Raw genomic sequence first — 17500 nt, forward strand, 5'->3', positions numbered from 1 at the left:
CTCATAATAAAAACTCCCTCAAACTACTTACATCATAGCAAGCAAGCATCAACAGCAGCCAACGATCATCTCATCTGAATGTGTCCCCAGGAATGCCAGCCAAGACTTTCCATGCATAGCTAAGTTCTGACCAAGCAGGCACAATAGAATCGACCAAGAGCTATAAATAGCAGGGAAAAGAAAGATGATATAATATAGAGAGGAAAGATAATGAGGATGATAAGATAACTTCATGATGTGGAGAGGAAGCAGAAGAGATGGGATATGATGGGTAATGCATTATGATCACTTTCTACCAGAGCTGAAAAAGGAGGGAATAAAGAGATAGGGATAAAGGAGGGGAATAGGTAATGATGATAATAATTATGATCTACGAGGAAAGAAGAGATGGGTAAGATAATAATGATAGATAGAATAAAGGAGGAGAGAGAGAGGAGAATAGAGAATGATAATGATAATTATGATCACTTTCTACCAGAGCTGAAAAGGAGGGAAGAGAGAGATGGGGGTAAAAGAGAGGAATCAATGATGATTTATATTTCTGCCAAATGAAAAGGAGGAAGAGAGAGTATAATAGATCACTTTCTGCCAGAGATGAAAAAGGAGGAAAGAGAGAGATAATAATTATGATCACTTTCTGGCCGTAGTATTCGAGCAGGGCTGAGAGAGGCGGATAAATTAAGGGCATAGATAAGTGATGAAAACAATGATGATTTTTTTCTGCCAAAGTTGAAAGAGGAGGGAAGAGAGAGGTGGGGATAAAGGAGAGGTGTAGATAAGGATAAAAAAAAAGGATAATGATAGAAATAATAGGTAATGATAACAGCAATTACACTTTCTGAAAGCCGAAAGAGGAGAGAAGAGAAGGAGGGGAATAAAAGAGAGGAACAGACAAAGATGATAATAATTATGATCACCTTCTGGCAGCAAAAAAAAAAAAAAAAAAAAAAAAAAAAGAGAGAAGGAGAGGGAGATAAAAGTGAAAACTAGATAATAACAAATACCGTGTTATTATGTTTATATTATGACTTGATTTCATAGATATTTGTATATCTGTTTTATTTTTAGATTTTGTTACATTTAATTTGTTAGATTAATTTTTAAAGGGTACGGTTGTTAGTGTTTTTTCTTTCTTTCTTTCTTTCTTTCTTTTAATTGATGAATTTGTTTTTTTTTTTATCTCTATTTCTGTTCGTTGGATTTTGCTTAGTAAGGAATCGATGAAGTTTTAAGTTTTAATCTTGAAAACTCTCAATAAATCATAACAGACCACAATAAACCATAATTATCCACAAACATACATAAAAAATTGCCTTTATTTTTTTCTCCATTTTCTTTTTTCATATAAATGTTTAGTAGGATTTTTTTTTTCATCAACTTTTATCAATATATCAACATGAATATTTATCTACTTCCCAGTCTATTTATCTGTCTATTCATCTATCCATTTGTCTATCCATCCATTCGTCTACCTTACTACAATTCTATCTATCCATCTACCGACCCATCCATCCACTTAACCACCACTTCCATCCACCCATCCATCCACCCACCCACCCACTCATCCATCCACTTAACCACCCTTCCATCCACCCATCCATCCACCCACCCACCCACTCATCCATCCATCCTTCTACTTCTCTACTTCTCTATCCACCTATCTACCTACCCATCCGTTCATCCATCTATTCTTTTGCATTCTTTATCTTTTACATCATCCACCTCTCTACTTATCTTCTTCTCCACCTCTCCAGCTATCCATCCATCAACCAATCCTTCGATTTTCATCCATGTTTTACCTTTGACATCGTCCACCTCTCTATCTACCTCCCTCTATTCACCTATCCACCCTTTCCCTCTCTACCTCTCCACTCCACCCACCCAACTATCCACCTCTCCACCCACCCAACTATCCACCTCTCCACCAATCCATCCACTTACCTCCCTCTCCACCTCTCCGCCTACCCACCTTTCCCTCTCTCTACCTCTCCATCCTCCTACCCTACCTCTCTGCCAACCTGCCTCTCCACTTCTCCACCTTCTATCCACCAACCATCCACCTACCTCCCTCTCCACCTATTCCCCTTTCCCTCCCTCTACCTCTCCACCTACCTATCTCTCCGCCTACCCTCCTTTCCCTCCCTCTACTTCTCCATCCACCTCTCTACCTCTCCACCTACCTGCCTCTCCACTTCTCCACCTATCCATCCACCAACCAATCCACCCACCTACCTACCTCTCCACCTACCTGCCTCTCCACTTCTCCACCTATCCATCCACCAACCAATCCACCCACCTGTCCTTTTGCTTTCTTTACCTTTGACATCGTCCAGCGTGCAGGACTCGAGGAGGTTGGGTCGACTGGGCACTGAAACTTTGACATCGGTCTTCCTCGTGTCCTTCGGCGCTGGCTGGTCGGGGCTGGAAAGGGGCGTTTCCAGTGGGCGTGGTTACCGTTAGAAAGGAGTGGTTGATTGGTAATGATTGGCAAGCTACCAAGGATTTTGCTCTAAGGTGATTTTAGTGGGGGTGTTTCGTGGTTAGGGAGAAAGGGTTGGGTGGTTGGTAGCCATCGTTTGGTAGGAAGGATTGGGTGGTTGGTAGCCATCGTTTGGTAGGAAGGATTAGGTGGTTGGTAGCCAGCGTTTGGTAGGAAGGATTGGGTGGTTGATAGCCAGCGTTTGGTAGGAAGGATTGGATGGTTGGTAGCCATCGTTGGGAAGAAGGATTAGGTGGTTGGTATCCTTGGTAGGAATGTTTTCTGACTGGGTAGAAAGGAGTGATTGGTATCTTGGTAGGTTTATTTTGTTATTAGGGAGAAAGGAGTAAATGATTAGGTGATTTTAGTTGGTTGTTCGTGATTAGGGAAAGGACTGGGTGACTAGGTATTTGTGATTAGTTTTATTCCGTTTTCTTTGACTTGAAGTATGTAATATATTTTCTTAGGTTTGATATATTTTTTTATATTATGCATACAGTGCCTGTAGTCAATATCATTCGGAGAGAGAGAGAGAGAGTGAGAGAGAGAGAGAGAGAGAGAGAGAGAGAGAGAGAGAGAGAGAGAGAGAGAGAGAGAGAGAGGGAGGAAAGTGAGAGAGAGAGAGAGAGAGAGAGAGAGAGAGAGAGAGAGAGAAAAAAAAAAAAAAAAAAAAAAAAAAATATATAATATATATATATATATATATATATATATATATATATATATATATATATATATATATATAATCCTAAAACTTCATTCATCTACAAAAAAGAGAGAAGAAACATCCGCTTAATCTTAAAAAAAAAAAAAAAAAAGATATCAAACAGATCTAATAATATATTTCAAAAAATATATAAAAAAACTTACATCTTCTCAATGTCCGAGAGGGCGAGGAAATCTTTGTGGAAATAATGCACTTGGATGATGGTGACGATGACAAAGAAAGTGGGCGTCATGAGTTTGATGAACAGCCGCCCCGTGTCGTAGACCTGAGGGGAGGAAGGAGGTAAAAAGGAGATTATTATACATATATATATATATATATATATATATATATATATATATATATATATATATATATATATATATATATTTTTTTTTTTTTTTTTTTTTTTTTTTTTTTTTTTTTTTTTTTTTTTTTTTTTTGGGGGGGGGGGGGATTCTTGTATTTACTTTTTTTTGGTTTTAGTGGATGGATCGAGTTGCTTATGGCATTATGTCTGTTCTATAGGTTTGATTGTTTGTTTGTTTTATTCTGTCTCTCTCTCCTTGTCTTTCTCTCTCTCTCTCTCTCTCTCTCTCTCTCTCTCTCTCTCTCTCTTCTCTCTCTCTCTCTCTCTCTCTCTCTCTATCTATCTATCTATCTATCTATCTATCTATCTATCTATCTTTCTGTCTATCCCTCCCTATCTCCGTTTATGTGTATAAATCTATCATTCTCTCTCTGTCTGTCTGTCTGCCGTCTGTCTGTTTGTCTGTCTGTCTATCTGTCTGTCTGTCTGTCTGCCTTTCTTTCTGTCTGTCTATCTATGTATCTATTTGTCTATCTATCAATCAATTAGTCAACCAATTAATCAGTCAATCTATTTACCTACCTACCCAGCTCCCTCCCTTTCTCCCACCCTCCTCCCTTCCTCTTCCCTCCCCTTCCCTTCCCTCCCACCCTCCTCCTCCCTCCATCCCTCTCCCTCCTCCCTCCCCTTCCCTTCCCTCCCTCCCTCCATCCCTCTCCCCCACCCTCCATCCTCCTCCCTCCCTCCTCCACCCTCCTCCTCTCCCTCCTCCATCCCTTCCCCTCCCTCCCTTCCCTCTCCCTCCCCTCCTCCCCTCCCCTCCCTTCCCTCCCTCCATCCCTCTCCTCCTCCTCCTCCCCTCCCCTCCTCCCATCCTCTCCCCCTCCTCCCTCCCTCCCTGCCCCACCTTACCTCCAACCCCATATCATTCTGCAGCTGTTTCGGAATCCCGGTGTAGTTCTCCCAGTACGTCGGGAAGTTGTCGAACTGGTAGGTGTAGGTGAGCACCAGTACGAACATTTGGTATATGATCACCGTCAGCCAAAAACCGTAGAGGAAGTTCCGCCAGGCTGAGTACGAGAGCTGCAAGAAGGGAGGGGAAAAAAAAGGTTGCAATAAATGTTGCAGTGGTTGTATTTCGTATTGGGTTGTAGGTGTTTTTTGGGTAGTGGAGCGGTTCGTGTTTTTGTTTTTATTATCATTATTATCTATATTATTATTATTATTATTTTATAATTACCATTATTTGTATTATTATTATTATTATCATCATCATCATTATTATTACTATCATTATTTTTCTTATTATTATTATCATTATTATCATTATCATTATCATTATTATTATCATTAATATTATTATTATTATTATTATTATTATTATTATTATTATTATTATTATTAATATCTATATTTTTCTTCGGGCAGATTTATTGATTGTTTTTTTTTTCTTTATTCTAACTTTTTTCTGGAGTGCAATATTAATGATGTGATTTGAGGTGATATTTTTTTAATGTAAAGAAAAAGCATAGAACAATAGAATATTTTAGTATATGGAGGTAAATGGGTTTTGTATATACAATATACCTTCACGCTACCCGGAAATTACTAGCTATATAAATAAATAAACAAACAGAAAAATATATGATAAAAAAAAATCTTCCCTTCCATAAAAAAAAATAATAAAAAAATGGACAAAAACAAAACAAAAAAATCAATGCCTCCCAATCCTCAACCTCCTCTACCTCTCTCTCTTTTCTCTCTCTTTCTCTCTCCTCTCCCTCTCTCTCTCTCTCTCTCTCTCTCTCTCTCTCTCCTCTGCTTCTCCCTATCCCTCTGTCTCTCCCCTTTGCCTCTCTCTCTCTCCCTTCTACATCTCTCTCCCCTCTCCCTCTCCTCTCTCCCCTCTCTCCTCTCCCTCTCTCTCCCCTCTCCCTCTCCCTCTCCCTTCTCCCTCTCTCCCTCTCCTCTCACTCACCTGGAAAGTGATGGTGAAAATGAGGAACAGCACCATATACATGATCCTGAAGATGACGACCTGCGATCCCTGGATGCCGAAGACGAAGAGCATGATGGCCACGACCCAGATCCAAAACTTGACCAGGAGGCCCCGGAGCCACTGGCCGAGGCGCTCCATCACGGGGGAGGTTGTCGGCTCGTCTGGGGAGGTTGTCATGGCAACGGCGTCGGGGGCGGGGGGCGGGGTTTTGGGAGAAAGGGAGGAACGGGGATCGTTGTTGTTATTATCATTGTCATTTTTTTTATTTTTTCATTGTTGTTGTCGGTGGTGGTTGTTACGGTGAATGTGATTTTCTTGTCATTATTGTCATTATCATGATCAATCTAATCATGAGTGTTATTATTGCTGAAAATTCTTATTATCATCACTAGTATCATCGTCGTTATCACCTCAACTTCAGGATTTTAATTCTTATCATTATTATTATCATTATCATTATCAACTTTATATATCAAAATTATCATTACTATTGTTATCCTCACTGCCACACCATTTATCATTTTCTCTCCCTGTTTACGTCACACAGGAAACAAACGTCAGACGAAAATATCTAAAGTAAAAAAAAAAAAACAACAACGAAAAAAAAACATCTAACACTTACACACACTCACACACTAACCACACGAATACCAACGAAGCACACCACACGCACCACACTTACCTTGTGATGACGTAATGAGCGTAGTAACCGGCTGGCCAGTGTTGGTGGTACTGACGGCCACCGTGAAAGGCTGAAGCGCCGCGGCTGTCGACATCTCTCGCTTGGTAGACTCGATCACTTCCTGGACGTATTGGCGAAGGGTGATCCAGAACATGCATGTGTACAGGACCTGAAACGGAGTGCGTTTTTTGGAGAGGAATATGTGGTTCGTTTTTGTATTTTTGGGTGTTTGTGTCTGGGCTAAAATGTGGAGGATTTGGGGTTAAAAGGGGGTTTACATATATATATATATATATATATATATATATATATATATATATATATATATATATATATATATATATACATATATGTATATATATATATATATATATATATGTGTGTGGTGTGTGTGTGTGTGTGTGTGTGGTGTGTGTGTGTGTGTGTGTGTGTGTGTGTGTGTGTGTGTGTGTGTGTGGTGTGTTGTGTGTGTGTGTGTGTGTGTGTGTGTGTGTGTGTGTGTGTGTGTGTGTGTGTGGTGTGGTGTGTTGTGTGTGTGTGTTGTGTGGTGTGTTTTGTGTGTGTGTGTGTGTGTGTGTGTGTGTGTGTGTGGTTATATAGCTGGGTAGGTAGAAAAGTAGATAGGCCCTCACGCATATAGGTAGGCAAGTAAATAGATACGCAGGTAGATATGTAGGTAGACAGAGAGATAGATCGATAGACAGATAAGCGTCTACAAAGCCCAGCCTTACCTTGACCAGGAGAGGTTTGCAAGCCAGGTACGGAACCTTGACGAGTCCAATCTGGCTGAGGTTCACGGTTTCCATCTCGCTCGGAAGCTCAGAGTCAGTGAGGTCCATGCAATAGATGTACTGCAGGAGCAACAGCAGCTGCAAAGAAGCGATAATTGCGGGTTAGACGTGAGTCGTGATAAAAGTGTGGATGAGCCGAACTCGGAGAAATGCTGTCATGATTAGATCAGAGGTGATTAATGAGTATTTCTTAAGGCGTTGAGAAATACGATACTCAGGATGCAAAATATCCAGAAAACATACACCCTACCAACAAAACTGGCCTTGAAATTAAAGAACTGATATATACTGTATATATGCATACATATATGTATGTGTGCATATACATAGACACACACACACGCACACATATATATTTATGTGTGTGTGTGTGTGTGTGTGTGTGTGTGTGTGGTATGTGTGTGTTCATAAGCCAGTAAGTAGGTCATATATCAGTTACTTTCCCTCTCAAACGGGTATTGAGAAAGACCACTATCCTGAAGAAGACGACGATGATGACGCAAATACGGAAATCAAAACCATATAACAGTCATGTCTAGTATCATCATTGTCAGACCCTTCCAAAAAGCTATTTTCTGTGGCGTAGACATCGTGTACCTCAGCATAAACGACGAGGAAGGGCGAGCACCTCAGCATTGCAGCTCGTTGGTTGGGAATCATCCACAGCACACACGCCCACAGCAGGAGCACGAAGGTTAGCCAGCTGTGGTACGTGATGCTCCAGGCCTTTTGAAATAACAGGAATAGCAGTGTGTATAAAGGTGTTTTTATCTTATTACTTATAACGTTATTTGGTGGTATCTTTGTAACATTTATATCTAGTATGATCATTATCATAATATCTGTTTTCTGAGGCGTATGTATCATGTACCTTATAATAACCTAAGTTTGAATCTTACATTTAACACTTTAACTACATTATCTTACGCCAATTTGAATATCCACATAATAGCCATTTCAACTAATTAATTTCAAATTATTTAAAATCCTATCCTAAATCCAAATCTTTAAATCTTTATTTCTTTATTCTTAATCTTTAAATCTTTAAATCTTTACACTTTTATTTCTTTATTTTCAATCTTTAAATCTTCCTTTCTTTATCTATAATCTTTAAATCTTTAAATATTTAAATTTTTTAATTTTTTATTTCTCTATATCTTTAAATCTTTAAACAAAAACCTTTAAATCCAAAACTTTAATCTTCAAAAATCTTCAAACCCCGAAACCCCACTAATCTAATCCCGTTTCCCAGCCTCCCGTTTCCCAGCCCCCCGTTTCCCAGCCTCCCGTTTCCCAGCCTCCCGTTTCCCAGCCTCCCGTTTCCCTGCCTCCCGTTTCCCCGCCTCCCGTTTCCCTGCCCCCCGTTTCCCAGCCTCCCGCTTCCCAGCCCCCCGTTTCCCAGCCTCCCGTTTCCCCGCCTCCCGTTTCCCTGCCTCCCGTTTCCCAGCCTCCCGTTTTCCCCCAGCCCAGTCCCGTTTCCCAGCCTCCCCGTTTCCCAGCCTCCCGTTTCCCGCCTCCCTTTCCCAGCCTCCCTTTCCCAGCCTCCCTTTCCCAGCCTCCCTTTCCCAGCCTCCCGTTCCCAGCCTCCCGTTTCCCAGCCCCCCGTTTCCCAGCCTCCCGTTTCCCAGCCCCCGTTTCCCAGCCCCCCGTTTCCGCCTCCTGCCTGCCCCGTTTCCCTGCCTCCTCCCGTTTCCCGCCTCCGTTTCCTGCCTCCTTTCCCAGCCCCCCGTTTCCCTGCTCCCGTTTCCAGCCCCCTTTCCCAGCCTCCCTTTCCCAGCCTCCCTTTCCCAGCCTCCCTTTCCCAGCCTCCCTTTCCCAGCCTCCCTTTCCCAGCCTCCCTTTCCCAGCCTCCCGTTTCCCAGCCTCCCGTTTCCCAGCCTCCCGTTTCCCAGCCTCCCGTTTCCCAGCCTCCCGTTTCCCAGCCTCCCGTTTCCCAGCCTCCCGTTTCCCAGCCTCCCGTTTCCCTGCGAACCTGACCCCTCAACAGCCCTCACCATCATGACGATGTTCGTGGCGATGTACGAGGACCTGATCACCAGCTGGAACACGCTGACGAGGGGCGCGATCAGCCTCTGGAGAGAGTTTTCTTCCTCGCCTCCTCCTCCTTCTCCTCCTCCTGGTCCTCCTCCTCCTCCTTCTCTGTCTCTTCCATCTCTTCCTCCACCTCCTCCACTACCAAGGTCGTCTGTAACTCCACCTACAGCGCCTCCGTCGTGGTGTGGAGTGTAAGGGACGAGGTAGTCCACTTTATCTGCCTTCTCCTGTAGAAGACGATGTAGAAAATAAAGACATCTGGGCAAAAGCGAATGAAAATGGAATAAAAGAATTGCCAATAACAGAGGGAAGAGGAACAAATAACATAAAAATATATTGAAAATCGCATCTCAATAGAACAAAGTCAGATTTAAGTGTCAAATTCAAAAGTCAAATTCAAAGTCAAATTCAAACGTCAAATTCAAAAGTCAAATTCAAAAGTCAAATTCAAAAGTCAAATTCAAAAGTAAAATTCAAAAGTCAAATTCACTCAAAAGTCAAATTCAAAAGTCAAATTCAAAGTCAAATTCAAAAGTCAAATTCAAAGTCAAATTCAAAGTCAAATTCAAAGTCAAATTCAAAAGTCAAATTCAAAGTCAAATTCAAAAGTCAAATTCAAAGTCAAATTCAAAAGTCAAATTCAAAGTCAAATTCAAAAGTCAAATTCAAAAGTCAAATTCAAAAGTCAAATTCACTCAAACGTCAAATTCAAAAGTCAAATTCAAAGTCAAATTCACTCAAAAGTCAAATTCAAAAGTCAAATTCAAAGTCAAATTCAAAAGTCAAATTCAAAGTAAAATTCAAAAGTCAAATTCACTCAAACGTCAAATTCAAAAGTCAAATTCAAAGTCAAATTCAAAAGTCAAATTCAAAAGTCAAATTCAAAAGTAAAATTCAAAAGTCAAATTCACTCAAAAAGTCAAATTCAAAAGTCAAATTCAAAAGTCAAATTCAAAAGTCAAATTCACTCAAAAGTCAAATTCACTCAAACGTCAAATTCAAAAGTCAAATTCAAAAGTCAAATTCAAAGTCAAATTCAAAAGTCAAATTCAAAAGTCAAATTCAAAAGTCAAATTCACTCAAACGTCAAATTCAAAAGTCAAATTCAAAAGTCAAATTCAAAAGTCAAATTCAAAAGTCAAATTCAAAGTCAAATTCAAAAGTCAAATTCAAAAGTCAAATTCAAAGTCAAATTCAAAAGTCAAATTCACTCAAACGTCAAATTCAAAAACCGAGGTTGCTCAGTCGCTTTCAAATAACCGCTCCAAAAACGCGCAATTTGAGTGTAAAAAAAAAGAAAAAAAAAAAGAAAAAAAAAAGGAAAATGCGTAAAAACGAACGAAAAAAAAAGAGAGAGAAAGATAGAAGAGAAATATGATTAAAATAAAAATGATATAGTAAATACGATAACTGTGCTGATAAAGATAACGAGAAAGATAATAATGATGAAAAGGATAATTGTAATACTATTTAATAATATTGATATCAACAAACATCATGACAATTATTACTAATATTGCTGTTGCTCTCTAATAAATAAAAATAGTAATAGAATTATGATAATTATTACTATTTACAGAAACAGTGATGACCATAACCATAATGGTAATGATACTAACATGATAATAATGATGATGATGATAATAATTACAACGATAATGATGATGACAATAATGATAATAATAATACAGTAATAATAATTTTAACAATAATGATAATGATAATAATAATAATAATGATAATAAAAATGTGATGATGATAATGACGATGATTATAATAATGATAATAGTAACAACATTATCAATAAAAATGATGATAATTATAATAATAATATAAAAATCGAAATAATGATGAAAATTAATATAATAAAACAAAATAATATCAAGATGATAACGATAAGAACAACAACAACAATAATGAGAATAATTGTAATGATGAGGATAATGATGATGATAATAATAATAACAACAATAATGATAATAATGATAATGATAATGATGACTACTCTACTACTATTTCTCTATTCTAATGATGATAATAATAATGATGATAATAATAATAATAATAATAATATTGCTGATGCTAATGATAATAATAATAATAATAATAATAATAATAATAATAATAATAATAACAACAACTATAATAACAATAATTATTATAATAATAAGGATGATAATACTAACAATGATAATGATAATGATAAAGATAACAATAATAATAATAAGGAAAGCGATACCACTCACAATAACACGTCAGTTCCAACGACACACCCACTGCTTATGTAAACAGAATTGTAAATACAGAGCACGTGTTGAAGCCAATAAGATAATTGCTAATTGTTGTTTCGTTAATTACCTGGAAATATAATTAGCGTGAGGGGTCGAGGGACGGTCTGGGTGTAGGTTTGTGTGTGTGTGTGTGTGTGTGTGTGTGTGTGTGTGTGTGTGTGTGTGTGTGTGTGTGTGTGTGTGTGTGTGTGTGTGTGTGTGTGTGTGTGTGTGTGTGTGTGTGTGTGTGTGTGTGTGTGTGTGTGTGTGTGTGTGTGTGTGTGTGTGTGTGTGTGTGTGTGTGTCTGTGTGTGTGTGTGTGTGTGTGTGGGTATGTGGGTTTGAGTGTGAGCGCGCATGCATGTGTATGTCAACAAATCATCTGATTATTTAATATGTAATAATAAAATCAATAATTAGCTCTTTTCACAGTAGATTTAACAACATACGCTGCCTCCCTATCAAAATAATGATATCATAGTAAAATATCATCAGATGCGCAGCAGAAATTCAATTAATATTTTCAAAATGTACATTCGAGAAACGATACACAAATTCTCTATTCAAATTTAACTATTTAGGTTGTAAATAAATGAAAAGATTATTACAAAAGATAAATGAATTTTAATACATCGGATTGTGTTAACTTTATTGTTGACGTCAAGATTATAATCACGTCATTCCCTGTACATTTATCTCTACATAATTTGGATATAGTTTATATGTTAACCAATAAAAAGGTAGTAGTATGATCTGGTTAGTAGTTTTATCACTAAAGTTGTCCTCAAAATAATATATTCATATAATCAAATTGAGTGTCATACAGCTAGTGGAGACGAAACAATTATTCTACATATATAACCTAGATATCTCGTTTCAAGACATCAAGGAATCTAGATACCTTTGTTCTAGTAGAGAGAAGGGCCAAAACAGTGCCTCACGATAGTGTCTGAGACGTGGAGAGGGAACTTATCCTTATGGTGCAGCAAGGTTGTGGCTTAGAAGGAGTTTTATATCATGCGTGGATAAAGAAATCGTCTTTGGAAAGTGCTGCGTGAATCTACGAAGGAAGGGTGGAGGAGGGTGTAATAAAAATAAGATTGAAAAAAAGTATCACTAAATTTTCCTACTGGTACTGCTACGGAGGAAAAGTATGGAGGAGGAGAGGAAAACATACTCGTCAACACTAAAAGGACATCAGGAAAAGAAACTCAAAGTGTACGTCTGGTCAGGACTTTCTAAGCTCGACCTCCAGAGCGAAGGATGCGGCCGCGAGGAGGAGGAGGAGCAGGGAGACCTGGGCGGCATACGAGTACCTGGGAAGGGCGTGGGCAGAGTTTGGAGGGCAGAGAGCCATTGGGACCTCCCGAAGTGTTGTTACTCCTGAGTGAGTTGTTGTTACTGCGCACCGAGTCGCGGATGGAGGCGTTACGACTCCGGGCGGAGGTCAGGGAAGTGTCCCAGCCCGGGTCGGACTCCTTGCTGGCACTCACGCCCACGACGCCCACGACACCCTCCTGGCGTGGGTGGGTGGGTGGGCGTGGCGAGACGCGGGTGAGGGAGGGAGGTGGCGTTATTGGGCGCATTGGGGGGACATGAACTACAGCATATGATCTAATCTACAATTTTGTCTAAGGCTGGATTAACTTGGGGGTCTTGCTTTGTTTACTTATGGAGATCCGGCTGAAGAAACTAACCATCGTAAGAACAATCACTTATCTTATCTTACATACTAGAGAAAAATACTCCACTATCACCTAAATTCGTGCAATTTATCTAGTCTTCGCAGTGATTCATATTTTTTTCTGATAGTACTTTTGATCGACCAGCGACCATATACATCATATCTAACAGTCACATGATAATTTTATAAAAATAAGATAAAAAAATATAATACACATTACTATACTTCTTTATCGTAATCATGCTCTTAATCTAAGTCTGTGATTCTATCATAACCGTATAATAAAATTACCATTAAGAATAAGTTCAATATATTATCATTCCAATCGACACAGATGAGTTAAAGAGTGCTTAATGGTGATGGTCATGCAAACTAGAGAGCATACTAACGATCAGGTGTCATGCAACGTCATGCATATATACCTGAACATATTGTTCTGACGAAACGAGAGTAGAATACGTATGAAGAAAGGAAAAATAAATAAAATAAAAAACTGTTCTATCGACGAAGAAAAATACACAAAATAGAACATGTGTAAAAATGTTCTATCGGAAAAGAACACAGCATACATAAAAGCTTGTGCAAAAAAAAAAGGTGTTTTATTACCCCTTGGGGAAAAATTCTCCCGGGGAAGAGAAAGAACACGGGGGGGGAGAGGGAAAATGTTCTGTCGAGGGACACGAGGTCGTGATGTTACACGTGTAAAAGACAAAACGTTCTACCGTGTACGATGGAGAACTATTGAGGAAAAGTTAAAGCCAGAGATAATAGGCGCATTACAGGTGGACGTCAGACGATTTGATTTCAGACGAAGAAGAAAAAAAAATCACCAAGAATATGTTTTTTAATAAGGAAAAGTAATACTAAATATATATATATATATATATATATATATATATATACTATAAAATATAATGAATAAGCATAAATCTAAATAAATAATACAAATAAATAAATATGATATATAAACTAAACCAATGTAAAGGGAAAGGAATACAGAGCCATATAAAATAAATAAATAAACAAACTGGCAACATAGGTATATTCGAATAAATAATGTGTTTCAACTTAAACAAAAACGAAAAAAACGTAAGGAGATTCGACACAAGCTGACAAATATAGCTGACGTACAGCTGACGGCTCCCTCTGACACAAATCACGTAAGATAACAACTGCATTAGACGTAGAGGAAGCGCTGACGAACACAGAAAGAGGAGAGAGAGACAAACAGACGATAAACAAACGATAAACGATAAACAGAACATAAACGCATTTATATTTTTCTAGATTTATTCGGGTGTGTTCTGTAGCCTCTTGTGGTGTGCTGCCTGGGGTGGGGTGGGAGGGGGAGGGGGAGGGTCGTGTGAAGAAGGAGGAAGATGAAGATAGGAGATAGAGAAGATGAATAATTAGAGGTGAAGAGAAAGGAAGGAAAATAGGAGATAGAGAAGGTGAATAATTAGAGGTGGAGAGAAAAGAAGGAAAATAGGAGATAGAGAAAGTGAATAATTAAGGTGAAAAAAAAGGAGGGGAAAATTATTTGACAAAGATTTTTTTCGAAAAAGAGGAAAAGATGAATCGAAAGGAATATATATACATATATATATATATATATATATATATATATATATATATATATATATATATATATATATATGTATGTATGTATATATATTTCTAATAGTCTTAGATGGGTTGTTATGTGTTGAGAAAAAGAAAAATCTTATGAGATAGAAAGCAGAGTCCCAAATGAGCCTTTTTATGTTGATATTCATTCAGTTTTGTATATTTTTTTATGTTACACGATATTAATATTATATATCTGATATATTTCCCTGGGAGAGCATTATCAAATATAAGCAAAAATGTATATCTAAAGTTGTTATATCTTTGAGTCTGTTTAGTGAACATAATTTCCATACGAGGTGAATATATATTTTTATTCAGATTAGTAAGCAATCACATATTGTAAAATAACTTTATTATATCACAATACATACAAGATATTTTTCTTCGTTACTGTGAATAGATGCAAACTCACCATCCACAGTATTATTTTAAAATGAATTATCTACCTTTCTGTATCAGAAAATTATTCACGTATTGCTGTTTCTTCTGTTATTGTTTCAACATGATTATTTTTTGTTTGTTTGTTTGTATTTTGTATTAAAGTATTGTTTTTTTTTTGTTTGTTTTTCTTCGTTCTACTGTATTTTCTAGCTAAGCGAAGAAAATAATAAAAAAAATGCTGCTAATTGCTAAGTTCACAATGACGATAATCTATTAGGCAACACGAAGATGAGAGATAGATACATTGATATATATAAAGATAAGCAAAAGGAAAAAAAGGATAAAAACGAGGGAAGAGGCGGAAGGAGGCTGTTGGGAAGAAGAAGAAATGATAAGAAAGGGAAGGGAGAGGAAATAGGAAAGAGAAGCGAGAGAGTAAGGAGAAGAGGAGGATGAAAGAGAGACTAGAGAAGGAAAGGAAAATGGAAGAGTAGATAAAACAGTGGGAAACAGAGAGATGAAATAGAAGAGGATAAAGAGAGGAAGGAATGAAAGGGAAACAGGGGAAGAAGGGAAAGGGAGATGACATTAGAGAAGAGAGTAAATCAGAAAGACAAAGAAAGAAGAGAAGAGAGAAGAAGAAGAAGAGGCAAGAGTTAAAGTAAATGAAGGAGGAGAGTAAAAGGAGGTATAAAGAAAGGAGAGAGAGATAGAATGAAGACGAGAGAGAGAGAGAGAGAGAGAGAGAGAGAGAGAGAGAGAGAGAGAGAGAGAGAGAGAGAGAGCAGAGAGAGATCCAGACCTAGAGAACCGAAACAGAAACGAAGAGAGAGAGAGAGAGAGAGAGAAAAAAGCGTCGAGATTAAACCAGACAAAGGCGAGAGTCAAAGGGCGGCGAGGGGGGGGGGCGGGGCACTTCGGGGGGGGGGCGGCTCTCACAGTGGCGTTGACGAGCGCCGGCCGAATGTAGCAGTGCCCGAGGCTGGCCATGGGCAGCGGCGGCCACGGCTGGCGGGAGGAACGCGAGGCTACTTGCAAATCGTGCAGGGCACCTACGCCGACGCCGCTGCCGCCGCGCCGTCGGGAGCGGCTCAGGGACGCCCGTCGGGAGCGGATTTCGGACGCCGACGATCGACCCGACTTCATGGACCGGCTCCTGACGGTGCTGCGGCGGATCAGGTAGCGCACGCTCGAGCCCATCGGGGAGAGCAGGGCCGCCTGTGGGGGCAGGGCAGGTCAGGGCGGGGCAGGAAGGAAGGGAAGGGAGGGGAATGGAAGGGAAGGGCAGGAAGGAAGGGAAGGAAGGGAAGGAAGGGCAGAGAAGGGAAGGGAAGGGAAGGGCAGGGCGGGGAAGGGAAGAGAAGGGCAGGCCAGGGAAGGGAAAATGGAAGGGCAGGGCAGAGCAGGGATGGGCAGGATAAGGCAGGACAGGAGAGGGAAAGGCAGAGCAAGGAAGGGAAGGAATAGGAGAGAAAAAAATAGGATAGGGCAGGGTTGGGCAAGGCAGAGAAAGGCAAGATTGGATAGGGCAGGTTGGGAAGAGAAGGGCAAGGGAAGGGAAGCTTAGGGCAGGGCAGTACAGGGTTGGGTTGGGCAGAGAGAGGAAGGGAAGGACTTTGAGGGGAAGGGCAAGGCAAAATAAGGCAGGGTATAAAGCAGGACAGATCAGGGTAGGATGGGGCAAGACACGTCAGGATGGGTCACAGCAGGCAGGCCATGACAGGTCAGGATATGCCAAGGCAGTCATGATAGGGCAGGGCAGGGCAGGGCAGGGCAAGGTACAGCTCGGGGGGACAGAGCAAGACAAGACGAGTTAGATCAGGGCAGGTCAAGGCAGGGTGGGGCAAGGCAGGTCAGACCAGGGCAGGCAGGGCAGGTCAAGGCAGGGCAGGGCAGGACAGGGCAGGGCAGGGCAGGGCAGGGCAGGGCAGGGCAAGGCAGGGCAGGTCAGACCAGGACAGGGCAAGACAGGTCAGGTCAATACAGGGCAGATTTGGGCGAGGCAGGCCAGGAAAAGGGCGGTTTAGAATAGAAAAGAGTTTATTTAAAAGATCAAGTAAGAAAATGGATAAAGAGAAGGAAACGTAATAAGAATAGAACGAAAGAGGATGAAAAAAAGAAAAATAATAAAATAGAGAAAGGAACATATAGAAAGAAAGGAGAAACAAGAATTAGAAAGAAAGGAGGAAAGAAAAGAAGAATGGAAGAAAAGAAGAATGGAAGAAAAGAAGAATGGAAGAAAAGAAGAATGGAAGAAAATGTAAATAGCAAGGGAAGGATAACAAAGAAGAAATAACAGAAAATAAAAAGATAATTGATGAAACAGAAAGAAAAGGTAAGAAATTATTCGAGGAAGAAAAATAAAGAAATGGAGAGATAAAGAAGAAAAGGAAGAAGAAATAGAAGAACACGTAGAATAAGAACAAGAACAAAAATAAAACAAAAAGGAAAATAAAAGCAAAGATACAAACAAATAAAGAAGAGTGTAAATATAGAGAGAAGAGAGAAACCGAAAGAGGAAATGGAAGAAAGGAG

General features: G+C 39.6%; 1 protein-coding gene across 1 annotated transcript in view; it reads right to left on the minus strand.

The window, feature by feature from the left end:
- LOC119597118 (piezo-type mechanosensitive ion channel component-like) overlaps window positions 1–17500 on the minus strand; it is a 173369-nt gene that overhangs the window by 63392 nt on the left and 92477 nt on the right. Inside the window, 9 exon segments of the mRNA XM_037946601.1 lie at window positions 32–69; window positions 2249–2421; window positions 3350–3471; window positions 4408–4578; window positions 5474–5655; window positions 6177–6345; window positions 6908–7045; window positions 7565–7693; window positions 8962–9228. Of these exon segments, the coding sequence (XP_037802529.1) occupies window positions 32–69; window positions 2249–2421; window positions 3350–3471; window positions 4408–4578; window positions 5474–5655; window positions 6177–6345; window positions 6908–7045; window positions 7565–7693; window positions 8962–9228 (1389 nt within the window).

The sequence above is a fragment of the Penaeus monodon genome, chromosome 38 (genome assembly GCF_015228065.2).
Source record: "Penaeus monodon isolate SGIC_2016 chromosome 38, NSTDA_Pmon_1, whole genome shotgun sequence".
Classification (NCBI taxonomy): Eukaryota; Metazoa; Arthropoda; class Malacostraca; order Decapoda; family Penaeidae; genus Penaeus; species Penaeus monodon.